Below are 19,743 nucleotides of genomic sequence, written 5' to 3' on the forward strand. Positions count from 1 at the left end.
GACCCAGATGGCGCCCACAACAACCCGCCCCCCCATCAAAGCCAGGCCTAAACGGCCTGCTCTCAGCTGCTACTGATCAGTCAGGATAGCCAAGGTCCTTGGGGGTGGGACACACAGAGAGAGACAGAGAGAGAGAGAGAGAGAACAGCTGAGTCAGAAAGTACACTCTGCTCAGCCATAAATCTGTGCGTCTGTTCATCCTACGCACACTGAGGATCATTAAAAACTTCTGGATTTCGCTTTGCAGGGTACATTTCTCTAATCATGTCAAGCATGACCAAAGGTGGGTCAACAGACAGACCACCTACAAACAGTATAAAGACTTACAGGGAAATTCAGACACAACAGCCTGAGTAAGAGGATTAGGAGACAGACATATATTGAGCTTTCTTCTTCTTTTTCTTCTTCTTATTCTAACTCAATTTAATGACCACGAGAACACTGTGTTTCAACAGCAGTGTGGAGACCTCCGTCTTGGAAATGTGCACTGTGGAACACTCCTGGGAGCATTTAACAATGAAAAGGAATTCTTTCTCTTTCAACACATGAACAATGACGCATAACACAGTCTTAGTCTCATTTCATAAGGGATCAAAGAAATAAACCAGTGTTTATTCCACCTTTCAAGTACAGTGTTAAAGGCCACTATAAAAAAAAACAAAAACAAAAAAAAACCCTCAACACATAAAAACTTAACGAGTACAAAGCCAATAATTTGATCAATCAGTGGTGCATCATTACCACAGTCACTGATCACTGGGATCATAACTCATCCACAAATTCTTGAATCTTTTGAACTTTCTTGAGATTTCTCTTTCTTTGCCAATCAACAGACTTCTGTCAAAATTCCAAATATTAGAATAGTCCTATCATAGTGGAAAGTGTTAAAACCACAATCTCCAGTTACAGCCACAAGTAGCAAACAAGTAATACTCAGGGTGTTTTGATGATACAGAAGGATGATATAAAGCTTGCTGTAATGTGGGCTCAGAGGAACAGTTCATACAGTGGCAGCTTTGTTCTGGTGACTCCAGAGAGCAATTGTATCACACACCCAGTGTGGCAAAAACAAGCCATAGCAATGACAGCTCAGTGTTTCACAGCACACCAGAGGGAGGTGGGAAAAACACACTCATAGCAAAAGAATGCTCTGGATAGTGTATATGAGTGCCCTGAGAGGGGTTATTGTTAAGGTCTCCACACATGTGCATGGTGAAGGGTGGTGTTTAATCGGCGTCCTCAGAACAAAAGAAAGGAGAAAGCATGGCGTAAGCATTACGTCTGATTGGAGATTTTGCACATTGATTTCTGCCCTGCAGTATTGCTGGCTAGTACTGTGTGTGGGTTTATATCCAGAGAAATGTACCCACTGACACCATCTCGTTGCCACTGAGCCAACAATAAACATTTTCTTTGAATTGTTGGCAATTCTCTCTCTTCCGTATGTTGTTTCACACAAATTGAGGGCGTTTAAACAGGAGTAGAGCTAGGACCTTTACTGACAAAACCAAAAAGGAGCTCTGTAAAACTGATAAATTCCTCTTCGTGATCTACTTTCACTCAACTTTAAAAAAACACACACACAGGCACACATACACACACACAGACACATCATCTCATCTATCTGGAGCAGAGTGAAGTCACGTACAGAACATCAGCTCTCCAAGTCAGAACCCCATGTTGAGAATTCATTAGGGTCGAGAGCAGGTACTCAAAGTGTGAAATAAGACAATGCTCCATATAAAGTGGGGGCAGAAAAAAAATTTGGAGAGAGAAGAGAGAGTGAGTGTGAAAGAGAGGGAGACAGAGGGGGAGAGTGTGGGACAATAAAGACAGAAACACTGTCCAGTTAAGGGGCAAGATGAACAAATTGTTATAGATACAAGGGTACAAACAGAAACAGAGAGAAAAGGGGAGAGAGAGGCAGACAGACAAAAGCATAAGCCCGAAAGAAAAAAAGAAATCTCATTGATATGACAGCATCCCAGCCGTGAGACAGGGTGTCCATGCCTCTGAGACATATAAGGAAAAAGCCAGAGTCTTGTTGTACTCTATACTGAAACTCTGACACCATGCCAGGATCAGGTAGTGAAACAGAAACTCTTGTCTTAGGAGGCTGTAACAACTAAAATAGGCACACACAGACACATTTACCCACTGTTCTTCTCTAACAGATTTACTGAACTCAAATGACCCTATCAACAGTTTTTCTTGTATGTAAAACTGTCTCACCTCAAAAAATCTTAATGATCACTAAAAGACAATCATCTGAAGTAAGCCAGTCATCAAGCTACCAAGTGGACAGGCAGTTTCCATACTTTCTGCAGAACTAAAAAGGTAAACTTGAAAATGAAATTGACAAGAGCGCTTTTCCTCAACTTCCATTTTTCTTTTGTACACATAAATCAGAGTCCAGCTGCCTGGGTCGAGCCACCTAGTATATGATTTACGCTGATTAATCCAACTGTAACATTATATATAAGTAGCGTGAAATGGCAAAGAACTGTGACATGTGCAGTGGTACTGGTCAGGACAGTAATATTAAAAAGTAGGATTCTTTTGGAGAACTCATCAAAGAATTACTATACAGTCAGGAGGTTGTGGAACAGCACAAACAAACTGTTTATAGCTGACTCCATCCAGACACCAAGAGTACAAGTGGCTATTGTGTCCATAAGGAGCCTCTTGAAAAACAGGCTCTACAAAACCGCATTCAACATACAGGGCTTCGGCTGTTGGAACCTAAAATTTAATGGAGCCAGAAATGAGCAAACACATTCAAACAGATGGCAAACGCAACAAGGAAAAAATATTTCTTTACAGCACAGCTTTAAAGTTTATTGAACCCACTGATGCAAGAAAATGGGGCCAGCTTAATCAATACTGAATCTTTAGCTCCTTTCAGACATGCACTACAACCCTGAACTTATCTAGACATTACCCGGAGGAGCTGCATATGAGAACGCAAATGTCTGAATCAGTTGGACGAAACATTAACGAGACTTTACCCTTCCAGCTCCCTAGTACAAAGTCCGTGTAATGTCCCATTAAGTCCATGTCTGAATAGAGCAGGTCATTGTCCAGAGAGTTCACAGCGAGTGAGTGGGCTTGTTGATGACGTTTCTATCATGCAACTGGCGCAAAACCGGAAGAATACAAACATCCGAGGGTGAAGAATAAGGGTCATTTCCACGAAGACGGCAACGAAAATGTCTAACTGGAGGGACGACGAGATTTGGGGACTTCTGTCAGTAAGGGCTGATTAATATTGATATCAACACAAAAACAGTCATCGCTATGGATGAGTCAGTAGCCTTGTCCGCCATCTTCGATGTGCTGCAAACAAAACACTGCGTACTTTTTGCGTCATGCCCTGCGTCCTCCATGCTCTACCCAGGCACCACCCCTCGTCTAAACCAAACGGAGTATTTCCAGTAGGTGAGAACGCGTCTGCCACGGACAATCTCCTGTTGCGTGCTACATGTGTGAAAGGGCAACTCCGAACAACGTCTGGACCTGATTCTCCAGACGTTCTCCGGAGTTCATGTGGGAAAATGGGCTTATGTCACAAAACTTCAATAGATCTTCATGTAATTACATGAGTAGCTTTCATTTGACAGACCAAGTACACATGTCAAAAGGCAGGGGAAATGAGTTCAACCTTTTGTTTTACAAAAAACTGCATCACTTGTGATTCATTCTTGTGGTTTTCAGCAGCTAAATAAGAGATGACTACAATTGCGAAAAGATATTTCAGATCACATAGAACATGCAAATTAACTTGCTACAAAATGGGAGGAAATATCAAGTTCATTGACACGAGACTGTTGACTACCTTTGCAAGGACATGCTAGGAGTGTTTATAATAATTATATCTTAAGTGACTGAAAGATTCTTACCAATCTATTTTCATCAAACACTTCGAAGAGAAGTCTGTGGTTCTGAGGGCAGACCTGCATATACCAAAGTGAGAGAGGGGCATGAAATTAGGGCAAGCTGTGTACGCATTCTGGATGTGTGTTTACACACAAACCAATACATTTATAACAGACACACAGTCAGCATATGCACACACAACACAGAACAACTGCATACAAACATAAACATAAGGACTTAATTTCAGTGCAAAACATTTCATAGAAGACAACTGAAATCCATTTTGCCACTAAATGCAGTCCAGAGTCCGCCCGCAAAATCTAGTCAGTGACAAAGCTTGAACTCCTTTGGATGTGAGCTAACCCCTCTAATTACAGTAGAACAATTTCCCAGACCTAAAAACAGCCCCTATAAATCACATATGTGAAAACGGGCTCATAAATGAGGCGCGAATGCATTTGGTTTCATTGTTCCTGAGCTGGGACATATTTCTGCAATTCATTTTTTATTACAATCGCGCAGTAAACCTTCTGCAGCTCGGTAACAAACATGCCAGATATATTTAGCTTCTGTGTAAGGCTACAGACATGAAACACAGGTAAGTTTAAGAGGCATCAAGGAGCTAAGTGATTTAATTTGATTTAAGTCTGTAGCTGACAAGTCAGTGCCAAGGAATACACAGTGTTTTGGACACCTGCACAGCTGGGCAAGAGAGCATTATTCACCTGTACAATCTTTTTAAGCTGCTGAACTAAAACTGAGGAATGAAACAGAGACGCTTCACCTCGGCACCTGAGACAAGGAGAAAGAGATACTCACTCTGAAATAGAACTCCTCATTCCATTTGGGATTCAGAGTCTGCAAGAAAAGAGAAAAAAAAAAAATTGCTAAATTTGTTGCACATTAAGTGATCCTTCATGAAACTTTGAGGTGCAGAGCAGTGGTGCAGTGCAGGGTGGAGTTTATGTTAACCACTATTGATCTTGTTAAGGGGTAAAGAGCCGTGATCATTATCCGTACATGACGTATTGATTGTCATTTTATTTTAAATGCCCGCTATGGAGCGTTCCCATTGATCTCTGGAGCAACGCACATGCACACAAATACACACAAACATTTTTTTCCATTAACTATTTGATAGCTATGTGCAAAAACTTGTTAAAATGCCTGCAGTAATTAAAAAAACAAGCACACCCTCCTGTGAATGAAACATTGTCCTACTTTCATGGGTCTGTCCAATTAATAAAGATTTTTTGCATCCTAGCTGAAATTGCACCCAACTCAGTCATACAATCACTCTAAGTGTTTTTCCTCCAGATAAAAAAAATTCCAAAGGTTATCATTTTTAGCAATGCCAACCATCTGTTTGTTACTTTTGCAGCTGATATAAATCTTTTTTCTTTCATTTTGAAGTCAGTATTTGCAATCAGTAATATGTACAAAGAAATTAACATTCTTTGAGGTATAATTCTGGAATGACATGCAAAAACACTGTACTGTTGTTTAAGAAATACATCATAAAAAAAACCCCTAAGTAAATACAGGAGCTGGATATTACCTCATTCACCCTCTCTCTTGCCCTTATACACACCAGATAGTGTGGCATGGTACACCAAGCAGACTGAAACCAGTAAATTGTCTGTACCCAGTCCATCCAGTGACATTTACATGCAAGACCCCAATACGATATTAGTTCACCCATGCGTTCAGTGGTTTCATATGTGTCTGTCTAAGAAGAGTCTGTATAGCCTAAAACACACGAGTTGCCAGTAAAAAGCTCTAACTGGCCACAGGCTACAAAGATGAATATAATGCTCTTAGAGAGAGCACTGCAGGCCTATCTCATTTTATGACATGCTGCAGCATTGAAAACCGGAGAATGAACAGACTTCAGCCTCACACAGAGGAGCGCTGTCAGATATTTATAACCTGAGCAGACAGAGACCACAGTGCATCAGCACTCATACAAGACTTTTCTCAAAGCTCTTAGCCGCTGGCACAGCAGAAAGAGAGCTGTACTGACGGGAGAGAGGACCGTCTCATAGTCACTGTTCACTTTTAAATGACTGTCTAAATGGCATATCACCGCTGGAATCATCTTTTTAAACAACCTATTCCTTCAGTCACCTCCACCGATAACCCACGTTTCTGAACTGAACTACTGACGATCCAATGTCTTCATTTAGTTTCTACTTGTGTGCAGTGCCAAGGGCAGGACAATGCATGAGAGGAGGCTATGTTCACTTTGTTGTTTCTCACACAGTCTTCGCTGTTTCTCACACAGTCTTATTATAAAGTAATGATGATGCTGATTACAGTCTCCATTTATTTAGCTGTTCCTCTGTGACCAAATGCTACATCTATAAGTCATGTAACTCCAATGGGACTAAAACACATTCTAAAACTGCAACTGCTTCTGCGCTGTTCCTGCCATAAAATTATATGTAACTGTTTCCCCAGCATGTTTTGATTTGACTTCCCCTGTGAACATGCTCCCTCTAGTGACAGTGTTTCTACTCGCGTTATAATAGGGTAAAAGGATTTTCTTACCAAAGCACAGAACTGTAAAAATGTAATTATTTTCAAATAGGTGTAAATACTGAGAAAACAGTGGTGCTGCCTCATTCCAGTTTAACAGCATAAGTGTGAGAGCTCTTGGGTTTGGGTGACAGAGCTGAGAGATCTTACCTTTTTGATGGTTTTTGTCTGTACTAAGGCAAGCTCACGGTTTTCATCTGCGACATAGAGGGATAGTTTGACATAAGGATCGCTGCAAAAAAAGAGAACAAGAGAGAGAAAAAAAAAACAATTACTCATATGCTTTTTAAGTCAGAGAGACAGAGAAATAGCTTACGCCACCCGACTCACACTTACAAGGCTGTATTTATATTCAGTCAAACCTCAGCTGACGTGAGAACTCTACAACTATAAATCGTAAATTCATTGCAGCCTTACACGATACTGTTTTAAATTAACCTTGTTCCTTATGCATTCCTTATGCTTTCTTGACCCAAGCCGGACCATAATTAAGTAAATCATTTCCAGGCTCTTGACACTATTGTACCACTGGGCATTTGAATTTAAAAAAAACTTGTTAATGACTAATGTTTGGACAGGAAAAGGAAAGAACAATGGGAGGAAGATGTTGTTGGTTCTTTGAACAGCTCACAAAGCACAATGAGGCATATCTGGTACAATCGAGGGCTTATACTTTGAATATGTGACACTGACAATGGCATACATGTACACAAACATTTTGTATGTACATATAACAATGTTCAGAGCGTCCGACTTCCTCTGTGCTGTCAGGTCAGAGCTACATTAGTGCCATTAGTACATTAGTCACATTTTTCAGTATCCGTACTCAACTTAAGAAAATAACAATTTCCTTCATAGGAAATTCACGGCGCTTTTAGAGTGAGAGAGTTGCCCATAAAAAAAAAAAAAAGAAAGAATAAATAGAGCATGGACTGAGACTTGTCAAAATAAGGGGCTAAAAATGAAGAAATAAACGCTAAATAGAGACAGAAAAACTGAAAATTGACAATTTTATGTAGGAATTGCTGATATGATACTCACGAAGTCCATTACATGTACACGAAATGCCATGGCTTAAATGTCACTTATGAGATATTGCAAAACATGAGGGGAAAATAAAACCTTACAAAGACTTCTCAAAGAGAAAAGAGGGCTCACTCACGAACCATGCACACACACACACCAACTTCTGCCAAAGATGTACATACGTTAAAATCCGACCCAACAGACACAGAAGGAAGTATGCTTCTAAACAAACTCAAGACCATGTGTATGTGTCCCCTACTGGCTAAAATGTCACGTACTGTGCCTACAACGTACTGTGCCCACTTCCGTTCCGGGAATATTCATTTCAATGGACAAGTGGTTTTTCATCATAAGAACTAGCAAGACTGAAAAAGGGAAATTAGTCAGTTCTTTTCAGAAAAGGCCACAAATTTAACGAGGAAGGCTTTTGATTATTGAAGTAGATAATAATAATAATTGATAATTGAAGTAGAAACTCTACCGTCTCTATATAGACCAATACAAATGTGACAATAAGTCTGTGATAAGACGATATGATTAATAATGTCCTGAGAGTAACAGTGCCCAAATAGTTTAAATTTTCTTTGTCATCATCCACATTTTGCCCATTATGACCAAAAGTGTATGAACACTGAAATCACAAAGATTCTTTTGCAAAGGGCAATGGCCACTTAGTCCTAAGTGTCTCTCTGCTGCTTGGATAAAAACAACTTGAATTTCTTTTCTGGACTCACAAATCATGGTGCAAAGTTTTTGTTTTCATATGGATCTGCCCTATGCTCTAACAGAGTCATTAAAAAATTAATAGAAGGTGCTTGGTTTTATGTGTTTAGGACAGAGGTCCATAGATGTGATTAAAAATGAGGACATTTTGGTGGGTAGAAATAGAGACTCTCAGTCATGCAACATTAAATGTCAGAGTTTTGACTGCTGCAATGGCTTTGGATGGAACTGTTGGTACCGTAAGTCATCTGAGAGTGGGCATCCATTTGTCCATCTAGCTAGCTGTCTGCCTCTCTCTCTCTCTCTCTCTCTCTCTCTCTCTCTCTCTCTTCTGGACAAAGACTACAAGCAGTAGCAGAAGAGGTAGCATAAATCTGTCCTGCTAAAGTCTTCCTCAGTACAACTGTGCACATCCCTCTGTTAATAACATGGATATTAAACTATCCTCAAGTAAGACCCTCAGAGTCCCATAATCTAGTTTAAAAGACTGCTCTGTGCCACCTCAGGTGCCGTACAGACGGTCACGGTGCCAGCCATCGCCAAGGAGACGGGCCATTTGGGGAACAGTCATGCTGAAGTTCTTTTATTGTTTGGAAAGTGAAACGAGTACAGTGGGGTGGGGGGGGGGGGGGGGGGGGGGGGGGGGGGAGAACAAACAAAAGGGAAATTCGGGGTCAGTGCTATGCACAGTCCTCATATGCTCCAAGCCTCATTCAAATGACCCACTCTGAGTAAGCACAGAGCCAAACAAAAAGCAGGAATTTCTCATTCTGCGAGCCTTCAAGAGACTTTTCAAACCCAATTCTGTGTCTAAACAATCCTTGCACAAAAATCAATACAGAGATGTAGGGAAACTAGACTGCAAATGGTTCTCTCCAAGTACCATGAACTGTTGTTTAAACAACAGTGAAGGAATCAGCAACCATTTTCATCTCTGGGTACTTTGTGTTGTCCATTGTTATCCTAGTGCAGAACTTATTCAAGTTACATTACATCATCTTCACATTCCTGTTTATCTTGGTTCTTTGAATGGGAGTATAAATAACACTCAAAAGGCCAGTGTACTTTATTCTTTGAATAAAATACTTTCAAGATCTGCACAAATTTCCAAATGCTTCAAGCCAAAAACACTGGCTATACCCATGGCGGTTTTAATGAAAGTTAAGTGGTTTATGGGTGGAACTTTCCTAAGATTCCACAACAGAAAATGAGGATTCTAATTGCCCTCATGATTATTTTCTGCAAACAAACAGTAATGACTGTGACAGTATTTTCTCATGCTTCTGTGACGGTCCAAAGCATTTCTTCTCCAAGGTTTCTATCTGGAATGAGGGGTTCATACAGCACGCCTTACACATTTGTTGTTTATGAGGCGGCCGTCGGGTTCATGTTAGACAGCTGCGTGGGGACGAAATTTTTCTGTCCCAATAAACCCCTACACCATCCCCACTCTGTCCTCGCGTGCCCCATCACCATTTCTACAAGCCCAATCAGCATCCCAATCCTATCCTGTGGAACCCAACACCGTCCACACTCTACCCCCACGTGTTCAAACACGGTGCCCTTACACAAAGACAAGTCCCCTTTTCCTGCCCATGAATGATTTTTTTCTCCAGGTATCTTTCATCAGCACCCTTAGAAGCCTACTACAGATAGCCCACTAATAAATTCCACAGAACTGCGTAAATGTAAATGTTTACCCTTACACATTTAATTAAATATTCATTCTTGCATTTTACATTTGGGACAATATGTCCATCATCTTTGATCAAAGTGAATCCCAAACATTGACTCTGGCATTGTTCCAATCCAACCAGGGACGGGCTCACTTTACTACACATGTGCACTTTGGAATGTTGGGTAGTTAACCGGTCAGCCGTGGCATTGCAAACATGGTGGTGGTTAAGAAAAAACTAAATTAAATTATTTGAATTTTAAGTTAAATCAAATTTTAGATGAAATTAAACTACAGTTAAATTAAGATTCTATCATCAGCTCCAGTCATAAAATATAGCCCATTCATAATTAGCATATACATAAATTATAGGGCAATACATTTTTAATCTCCATTTTTATTTTGTATGACGGGTTCTAAACAGCCAATTTGATTTGTGTGTGTGTGTGTGTGTGTGTGTGTGTGTATACACATGATTAACCATGTATCTGCGCCCATCCCTAACTCAAACTCCAGCTTTTCTGACGAATGAGTGACTAAATGTCCACCTTAAGTGCCTATGATTGTTTGAGGAGGGTGACTATCCTTGACTGCCAGTGTTGCTTAGGACGGTACTGTTTTGCACACCAAATGTGAATTATCGTTACTGTATCGTTACTGTAATGCTAATATACACTTCATAAAGTCTACCCCAAATTCCCCCTATCGTTGCAGGAATATTTTTAATCTAGACCACATACTCGTGAGTTACCACAGAACACCGCAATATTACCACTGTCCCTTTCCCATGTAGCTCTCTAGTTCCCATTCTCAGACTGATGTTGTAGTGTATTGCCTCCTCTTCTCTTCTTCAATCTCTCTTATTCTCACATTCACATGCTGAACAAAGACAACAGGCACAGCAGCAGGCTGTTGTAACTGAAACGTCTTAATGTGACAGAATGCAGAGTCACCAAGCTCTCAGCAGGCAAGCATACATTTGAGTACACAAATACACGCCCATACACAAATACACACACAAATCCTAAAACCTTACTGTGAGTGCCTCCATGCGTCAGTATGTGTACATCCGTTGGCAGCAGGACTTCAGGACACACACAGAAATATACACAGACACACACACACAGAAATACACACAAATACACACACATATACTGGCAGGCTGGTACTGCTCAGCAAGGAACCATCACGCTATGTTCTGATTGGAGTAGACAGGCTTATAAGAGTGAACAGAGGCTCAGCATACAGCCTGAAACAGGAGGCTCTATGACGTCTGAACCACGGGTGGAAGATACTGTTAAGACTGTGCAACTCTAAACACTGAAAGAGAGTGTATTTTTCTCATGTACAGAATCAGAGGAGAGACACCAGGAAAAATACATGCGATATTCTGTTAATTCTATATAGACAGTGTTTTCTGAGAACAGAACTATTGCCACTATTGTGTCAGCTAAGGCGTTATATGCAAGGGACCTGAATCATCCGTAAACACTGCTAATCCTGAGGACTGATACTTCGAATAAGATTTCACACTGATTAACTGTGGCACTGAAATACCTTTGTATGACTGTACAACACATATCTCACTTGAGGATAATGTGAATGCAAAATTCTATCCACAACCATTCCAGCCGTTTACTAACACACAACATTCACAACAGGTTTTTTTCTAGAGATGTTCTAAGATTCTGTGCAGTACCTTGTGTTCACCAAGTCCATAACAAACAAAACAAAGCTATCCTGAAGGAACTCGCAGGCATTTTCAAAAACACAGTTTTACTGCTGCTGAAAACTTTATAGTGTGATTAGGAAATATTCTAAATGCCCACAGGTGTGGAGTACTCTGCTCACTTAAGCCATAAAAACAAAGTCTTGGCTTACAGTAACATCCCTCAAAGAGTTATTATGTAATGGAACGCAGAACACGAGATATGCAGTCTGTTTATCTAGCTGGATATTCATTATACAGAATGCTTAACTGTGTCAAAGTCAGACAGAGCAAAAACTCCACAGCTGAAGTTCAACTCTGAGGTCCAGTCTCTGTAAAAAACTTTGTTAATTGGTAAGAGCTTTTTCAAAACCTTTCTGAGAAAAAGAGCCTTGCTGACAAGGTTAATGGGATTATTTTAACCTCTGAGTTTGATACTAAACCTGACCTGTTCATCACACAAAGGGTTAACTAGGAATCTGCAATGGCCAAGTAACAGATTTACAGGTCTGTAATCCATTGTAAAAGTTTGGAAGAAGGTCCACAGGGGGTTTGTTTGTTTCTTTCTTTACTTTTTTTTTTAACACTACTAGCCTCTCTTGAGAAAGTTACAGAAAGGTTTAAGGACAATGTCCTGCCATAATCCAATAAATTCAAAATCCAATAAAAGTCGATGAGTGAGATTCTAAATGGCAAGGTTGGAGGCATATATCAGCATAACAAACAGACTTGTTTTAAGACAGGTTTGAGCATGAAGGACAAGCATTTATCCCTGCTGTTGGGACAAAGCAGAGTTTAATACGGTATCTGCAGGTATCAGCAAACTTAATTTAATGCAATTTAAGACCATTTTGATGACACTTTCAGGCCTTTTAATGCCACCCTGAGCTGCCAGTTATACCACTAAGGCTATACAAGAGCCAAATTTACTGAGCTGACAGTTTTGATGGGCCAGAACTTGCCCAATTAAGTGTTCTACCAATGGGAGAGCCTGAGCAGCAATACAAATGAATAAAAACATGGTGGAGTGGGAACAAAGCACTGGACAAAATAAAACAACTGACCAGATATGTTAATGAAATACATAGAGAAGGCTACACCAAACAATGAGAGCGTTACAGAGTCACCCGATTAAGTGGCATTACAATGACCACAGCTCATCTTACTTTGATTCGAACATATTCTAATATTTGCTGAAATTGCAAGAAATGGTGTTGGTGGTGTTTGAAAGGCAAAATCTGTGATAGAAATAAGAGTACAGGGTACCCTCATTCCGATTAAATTGGCATTAGAGCAAAGTGACCACCCCATCTTACTTTAACTCTAACATTTACTTTAGCCTAATATTTGTTGAAACTGCAGGTATAGGTGTTTACTGTGTTCCAAGAGCAAAAACGGTGGCTATTCACCGCCTATGCTAGGAACAGTACAGAGGAGTGCAGTTCTGTCAGGGAGTGAGAATTCAACGCGACGCCTGTCTGTGTAGTGCTGACTTTACTGCTCATGTCTCAATCTCACTCAAAAGCTCCAAAGCTGTCAATGCCACTGTGTCGATTTTTATTCCCATCTGAATTTATCAGTCAAAATTATAAGGTTACAATGATAACGGAAATGTCTAAGACCTCTGGGAATCGCATTTCAGCCTTTTTTTTCCCAACGCCATTTAGGGGCTCCATTTTCACTAATATGATTTAATGCTTTTTCAGACTTTTTAATGACTGGCAGAGTCCCTCTTTGAGGGACATCAAAACATTAACTGTGAGTGAGGATCATTTATATACTGTATATATCTATATATCTATATATATATATATATATATATACACTGGAGCTGGGGAAAATAATTCCTTTTTGCAGTGCATTGCACTGCAAAAGTGAAAGATTCTGCATCGATGCAGAAAAAAAGAACATAATCTACTTTAAAAAATTGTAAGCAAATAACATACATGCAAGCGCACTGTTTTTTCTGTAAATAAAGCAGGCTAAGTAACTAAAAAGTACACCCCCCCTTCTCTGATACTACATTTATCACTTGTGTCTGGTGTGATTGGAAACAAGGCGGATGGAGAGCAACATATCCAGCAGCCAGAAATTAAAAACGCACCCAATATCTTAAAAGCAGATGTTCGGGCACATTTCGATTTTTATGAAAATAGCCAAAATGAGCTTGACAAAGCATATGCTGTTGGTAAGAACTGCTGAGCCAAGATTAAATTCTTCAGCAATACAACAAATACAAGGAATCACATCAGTATTTAATTATAAAAATAAAACATGGAGGACAAGATGCATCATGATGCATCGAGAATCGTTTTGTAATCGAATAGCTACTCTCTGAGTCGTAACCAAATCGGATCGTGAGACCAGTGAAGATGCACACCTCTACTATATATATGTAAATATACACACACACACACATATGTACATATATGTGAGTATAGTAGATGTGTGTGTGTGTTTAAATATGTATATATACATATTCACATACACACATATACAGCATATGTATACATACACATACAGTATATACATATAAAATACACAAATATATATTAAGGACTGAATGACAATTCAGTAGATGCCAGTAAATGGTAGATTTGAGAGTAAGGAGAGATGACAGTGATGAAGTTTGGATTGGTAGGTTATATTAGACCATACGAACACAGGAGCATATGAATAAATCAGCGTGGGAGTAGATAAATCAAGGAGAACAGAGATAGCAAGACAAAGAAATATGGTTCTTAAACACTGACTGAGAATCAGAATGTAAACAGAGTCAGTACAGAGACCTATGTGGGCAGTGCTGTTCTCCATTGAGCACCAAATATTCAGCCTCACCTGGCACCAATAATGTCCTTCTTGGCCAGGTCAATGCCTGCAATAACCTTGACACGAAGGATGCGGGATTCATTCTGCAAACAAGAGAGAGAAAGAAGTCATAAATAAATCAAGAAGTTTGAAAAGCATCCAGAATGCACACCACAGCTAAATAAAAACAGCCAGTGCCAGGCTGGCAATTTTAAGTCACCCACTCTGTTCCCAAAAAAAAAAAAAAAAAGATCAACAAGCGGGAAAAGGGGTGATTGAACAAGAAGCAAAAGCCAAGAGAGCTTTTGCATTTATTTCCTTCAGTATAACTCTGCTGACTTGCCCAGTGTCAGAAAGAACAACGGAAGGAGGTGAAAGCTTTTCGACGGGTACATGGCTGTGTCTGCTTGGGGTGCTCTAAGGCACAGAGTCCTGCTGTTCTGAAAACACTAAAGGTAGTGACTGACCATGACGGAGATTGCCATCATTGCATAAAACGCCGTCTGTACACAAATAAGATGCAGCCATCATAGTGCCTTCCCTCTCAACCCAACAGCCTTTCACAAGCAGTGCATTACATCACAAGCCTCCCATTCTCCTCCCTGCTTTTGAAGTTCAGCTGCCTAGAAACAACATCATGTAGGAAAAAAAAACAACAACAACAACATTATTTTCTTTCTTCTTCTCTTTCGAAATATCTTCTAGTTAATGGGTGGTTATTTCTGTCTCTTTGTCCATCTTTGTGAGTGTGTGTGTGTTATTATTTGAACTGCCTGCTGATGACAAACAAAGATTTCACTGAGTATGCTTCACTCAATACCTAGCAAACCATACATGACCTGAATACTTCACAAGCAGATCAGCATCTGTGAGATTACCTGTCAGAATCAGACAGATGCTGAGGTACTCTGCTCTCCCAGTAAGAAGCTAATATTACCTGCTGGGCTCTATCAATGTGAGATGTGCATGTCAGAAATATAAAGGGTAAACAAAACAGATTCTATTCTATTTAAAGACGCTTGCTCTATCTAGTCCTAAAATCCTGTTAAAACTTAGCCTGTGCACTAGCAAATTTATCAAGTCAAGATACATTCTAAAACATTTATCTGGCATCAGCATTGGTACAGGGTGTCTTCAACATTGCCCATACTGCAAGACGTTTGTGCCATTGATAGGGTGAACTGCAAGAGGCACAATCACAGAAGGGGTCTAACTGACCACGGTCCTTTTCTCTCACATTGCACTTTGTTTGGTGTCAGTGTTTGCACATTTTATTTTATAAGGCACATGGCTTTTCAGTGATTCACTAGGGACAAGAGATTCACAGTTTTACAGAGCATTTCACAACATATTTCACAATCACCTGGACCAAGCTTACTGTCAAAGTTAGCCAGTTCACTAAAGTTCATTTGGAAGCATGAGGGATTTCATGCAGTCAGACTGAAATATTGCACTCTGTACTGTCTTTCTTGGAATGATCAATTCTAATGTCTCACATCCTCTCTCACCGTAGCCACACTACAGCCTTTAATTAGTGGGATTAGATTGAGGTTTTTTGGACTACGGCCATCCATGACCTTCTGTACTATGTCTGCTGACTAAATGGCTCCAGTAAGGGAAACATCTCAAAATGCAAACGCATGCAAATAATTACATCAAAAAGTCCCTTGTTGTGAGTATGACTACACATTCCTTTACCACCTGACCTCCACTGTGGGTATGGAAACGCTTTTCCACACTCATACAAGAACAGCTTATATCTACTTCATCTTTTTGTCTTAAACACAGATTACGCAATCTAGACTTCATCATTATCTGCCTTTCACAGGGCTGAAGTGCAACCTGCTCACATGTGTACTATACACATTACACACTCACACCCACCATAACTATGCTGTCCTCAAGCCTATCAACATGCAGCGTCCACAACAATGCAAAAAACCCAGCACACACATACACATGACCCCCACAACTTACACACCCAATGACTTCGCCTCGGTTTGACTAACAGAAACAATCAATACATAATGAGCTATAATTTCCTCTCACAGGACATTTCCAAAGCTTTTGTGGTGTTCAACTCTAATAATTCCACAGACCACCCCATGTCCTCCTTAATCTACACCAAAGGATGGGTGTGGTAACTAGCCACCTCCCATTCACTAGAGAATGCTAAGCAATGATCCATGACCTGTAGTTCAGTGCACTTCCAATCTTTCATGGACAAAACCTTATTAAGGGATGGTTGTAACATTTGGCTTTCTAATGGAGACTGATTCCCTGTCACAGTTCAAGGTCCTTCCTGAGGTAGAAGAAACCACAGTTCGAGCCCAGGTGGGTTGAGGAATGTCAGATGTAAGTTTAAGAAACACACACAGGAAATGTAAGATAAGCTCTGGACTGCTGTGTTGGCAGGGGACTGGGTGTTATGCAAAGACAGAAAGAAATTAAAGATAGAGATAAAAGAGGACAGAAAGAAGAAGAAACAGACTAAAAAGCCAATAGCCACTTCTGACATGCACGGTAAACAACTAATTAACCAAACAACTTGACAGTGGTGAGAGACCAAGAGACCAGGACTTCCCTTTATAGGAACAACCTTGGAAGGCGGCTGACTGTGTACAGACTCATCATGAACATAAGCTCCAATGTCTTTGAAGCCAATTTCTCCAAATTATCAATGTGAGGCATCCTTAACAAGACACATCAAAGCAGACTCCTTAAAACTTAGGTCAGTTTATTAGCCTGTTTTGTTAAAACATTCACGTCACAAAAAGGTACACTTGTGCAGCAAGTCAGTTTTTTGATCACATTGAAACACAACTTAACCAAAAGGTTAGGCCTACTAAACAGGATAATGAGTTACGCATTCTCCAGCCTGCTAGGAAAAAACCAAGTCTGCACCAATGAGACTCAACATGTTGTATTTGTTCTCCCAGTTCAGAGCGCTAGTTCCTTAAACTGGTTTCGAGAATCTGAGCGAAACTCACTGCGGTGTGCTAAAGCATCTGTGTCTCAGCTCTCAGAGGCCTCATGCATTCTTTATCGCATTAGATACACATCCACGGTTATTACAGAAATACTCTGGCTGCAGGTACATTTCACAGAACCTACTGCTCTTTTATCAGCCGCTGTCTGAGAGTGCACCACTGATCTTAGCCTAAACTACGATCACTACTATGCACCATCAGTTGTAAACAGAAAGAGAGATGTCTTATTGAGTTCACACTGACAGGTAAGAGAGTGCTCTATATTAAAATGCATTTTATGCCAATGTAGCGATGAAGAGGGGATATATCTTTGTAGTTTGCAGTGTTACTCACGGTGCTTTCCATCAGTATGTCAGTGAGAGTACAGCACACCTCTCCTCTTAACTGCTGTCTCATCTGCTTTCCCTACACTCCACTGCATGCAGGACTATCAGGCCACACCAGATCAATACTGCCCTGTAAGGCAGTGTTTACTCAGTGCATATTACAGCTGACAACAAACTCCTGTCTCTCTCTAATTAAGATAAGCAGTGGTAGGGGGGACAGTCGCAGTATGGGACAGCCCAGCCCAACTACCAATTCCCTAGAGCTCTCAAACATCCCTCTGCTGCTATGTGAGGAATGTCTAATTATGCCCTATTTTCCACAAGCCACTGCCTGGGCTCAGGGGTACCAACTGACTGCTCTCAGTGTTCAGATCACAGAATTAGAATATTCTCAATGACTTTTATGACAAGTCAGATTAAAAAACATCCCAGAATTCTCAAAAACAATAAGTCCATGTTCCATGTCAGTTGAGCGCCCACTTCAATGGCTTCATCAGTAAATTAGTCATTAGGCCTAACACATTTTTAGGGTTTGCGTTTACGTATGGTGCAATACTGTAGAGAAACGTTTTCAGCACTGACAAAGTAAGGCTGACACTATGTCAGCTCAAAAGCACTGTATCAAAATGTTTCAATTATTTATGAGAGAGCAACTAATACCATCACACTGAATGGGAGAAGGGAAAAAATGCCAGCATTCAACAGTGCCTACATCAGCTATCAGCTTCCCTGAATCTTTTCCATTAATGACTTATCTGCATCCTTAATCCAAAACACAGAATGTCACATCCGAGCAGTGTGATTAGGTCTGGGTGTGGTCAACAAGGGACACCTGGACCATGCTGCAGTCATCTGTTTTAATATCCTCAGGTCCCCATGTCAAAGACAACACCAGTAAGAGAGGTAAATGTCTACAGTGTGTACAAGAACTAGGCTATCTAAAATAGATGAGGGCAACCAGAATACATCTGTGGTCTCAAAACCATTAGAACAGTAGACTACTTTCTGATCAAAATCAAAGTATTGACACACAGCTGCGAGAATGTGTACCTGCAAATTAGTGTATGAATGAGCATGTGTATGTGCCTGTGTGTGTGTGTGCCTGTGTGTGTGTGTGTGTGTGTGTGTGTGTGTGTGGGTGTGTGTCGCTGTATGTCTCTTTGCTCATTCCTAGCGATCGAACAGAGGCACAGTCTGAAGCTTAACAGTAAGGCCACTGTATGATCCTGTTTAGTCAACTGTGGCAGCAGCATAACAGCTGCTCTGTTGTAATCCAGCACACACTGGGCAAGCCCCCGAAGACACAAAAAACATAGACCTCTCATACAAAAAAAAGATCAAATCTTACTCCCATTGCATGAACATTTTATGCCCAACATGTGACCACATGGTGCAACCCCACATTCCACCCTCATGAAAGTGAGAGTAGTAAAATCTGAATGATCCTCCCAGAGGCTGATCTAGAGAATTTCTTAGAAGAACTGTAATTTGAAGAGGTTCTTCTAGGGAACTACTCAGGCACGTTCAACTACTTGTACATTTGGCATCAGTTTCATTACATTCTAATGAATGGAATGCGGCAGGAAAATGCATTTGCTGAAAAATTAAGGCATTTTAATTAGTGCTTCTACGAAAGCAAAGGAGCAGAGATGTATTGTGAAACCTAATGTATCAAAATCAGGCAGATTAGCTGTTATCAAGTTAAATACGAACAGGCTGAGCTGAGCTGAGCTGAGCTGATCAACACGGGAGAATTTGTAGTCACACATTCATGCTAGAACAGAAAGTGGCAGAACACTTGGTGTAGAGTTTTGAGGCATGCATCAAAAACAATGGAATTCTTGAGTTCAGTGAATTTCCCATCAATGACGGATCTGAGCAGCCGCTCAAAGTCTCCCGTGGGGTATGTGTCAGTTTCATCTGCAGAAATGGATGTCGTCACTCGCAGGAAAAGAGCACTGAGGCTGAGAGTAATGACAGGGGCTGAGGAAGTGGAGGGATGGGTTTCCCATGGGATTGTGTGAAAACGTGAACACCATACAGAAACACTGACTGGACTGGCTTCCAGCCAGC

The 19,743-nt window shown here is 40.6% G+C and overlaps 1 protein-coding gene across 4 annotated transcripts in view; it reads right to left on the reverse strand.

Moving 5' to 3' along the window:
* nedd4l (NEDD4 like E3 ubiquitin protein ligase) overlaps positions 1-19,743 on the reverse strand; it is a 55,818-nt gene that overhangs the window by 34,054 nt on the left and 2,021 nt on the right. For all 4 annotated transcript variants that reach the window (XM_030770268.1, XM_030770269.1, XM_030770267.1 and 1 more), the window contains exons 2-5: positions 14,385-14,458; positions 6,565-6,646; positions 4,696-4,734; positions 3,900-3,953 (exon numbers count right to left, since the gene is read on the reverse strand). In XM_030770268.1, coding sequence (XP_030626128.1) covers positions 3,900-3,953; positions 4,696-4,734; positions 6,565-6,646; positions 14,385-14,458 — 249 coding nt within the window. The remainder of the gene's footprint in view (positions 1-3,899; positions 3,954-4,695; positions 4,735-6,564; positions 6,647-14,384; positions 14,459-19,743) is intronic.

Source organism: Chanos chanos, chromosome 3 (genome assembly GCF_902362185.1).
Source record: "Chanos chanos chromosome 3, fChaCha1.1, whole genome shotgun sequence".
NCBI classification, from domain to species: Eukaryota; Metazoa; Chordata; class Actinopteri; order Gonorynchiformes; family Chanidae; genus Chanos; species Chanos chanos.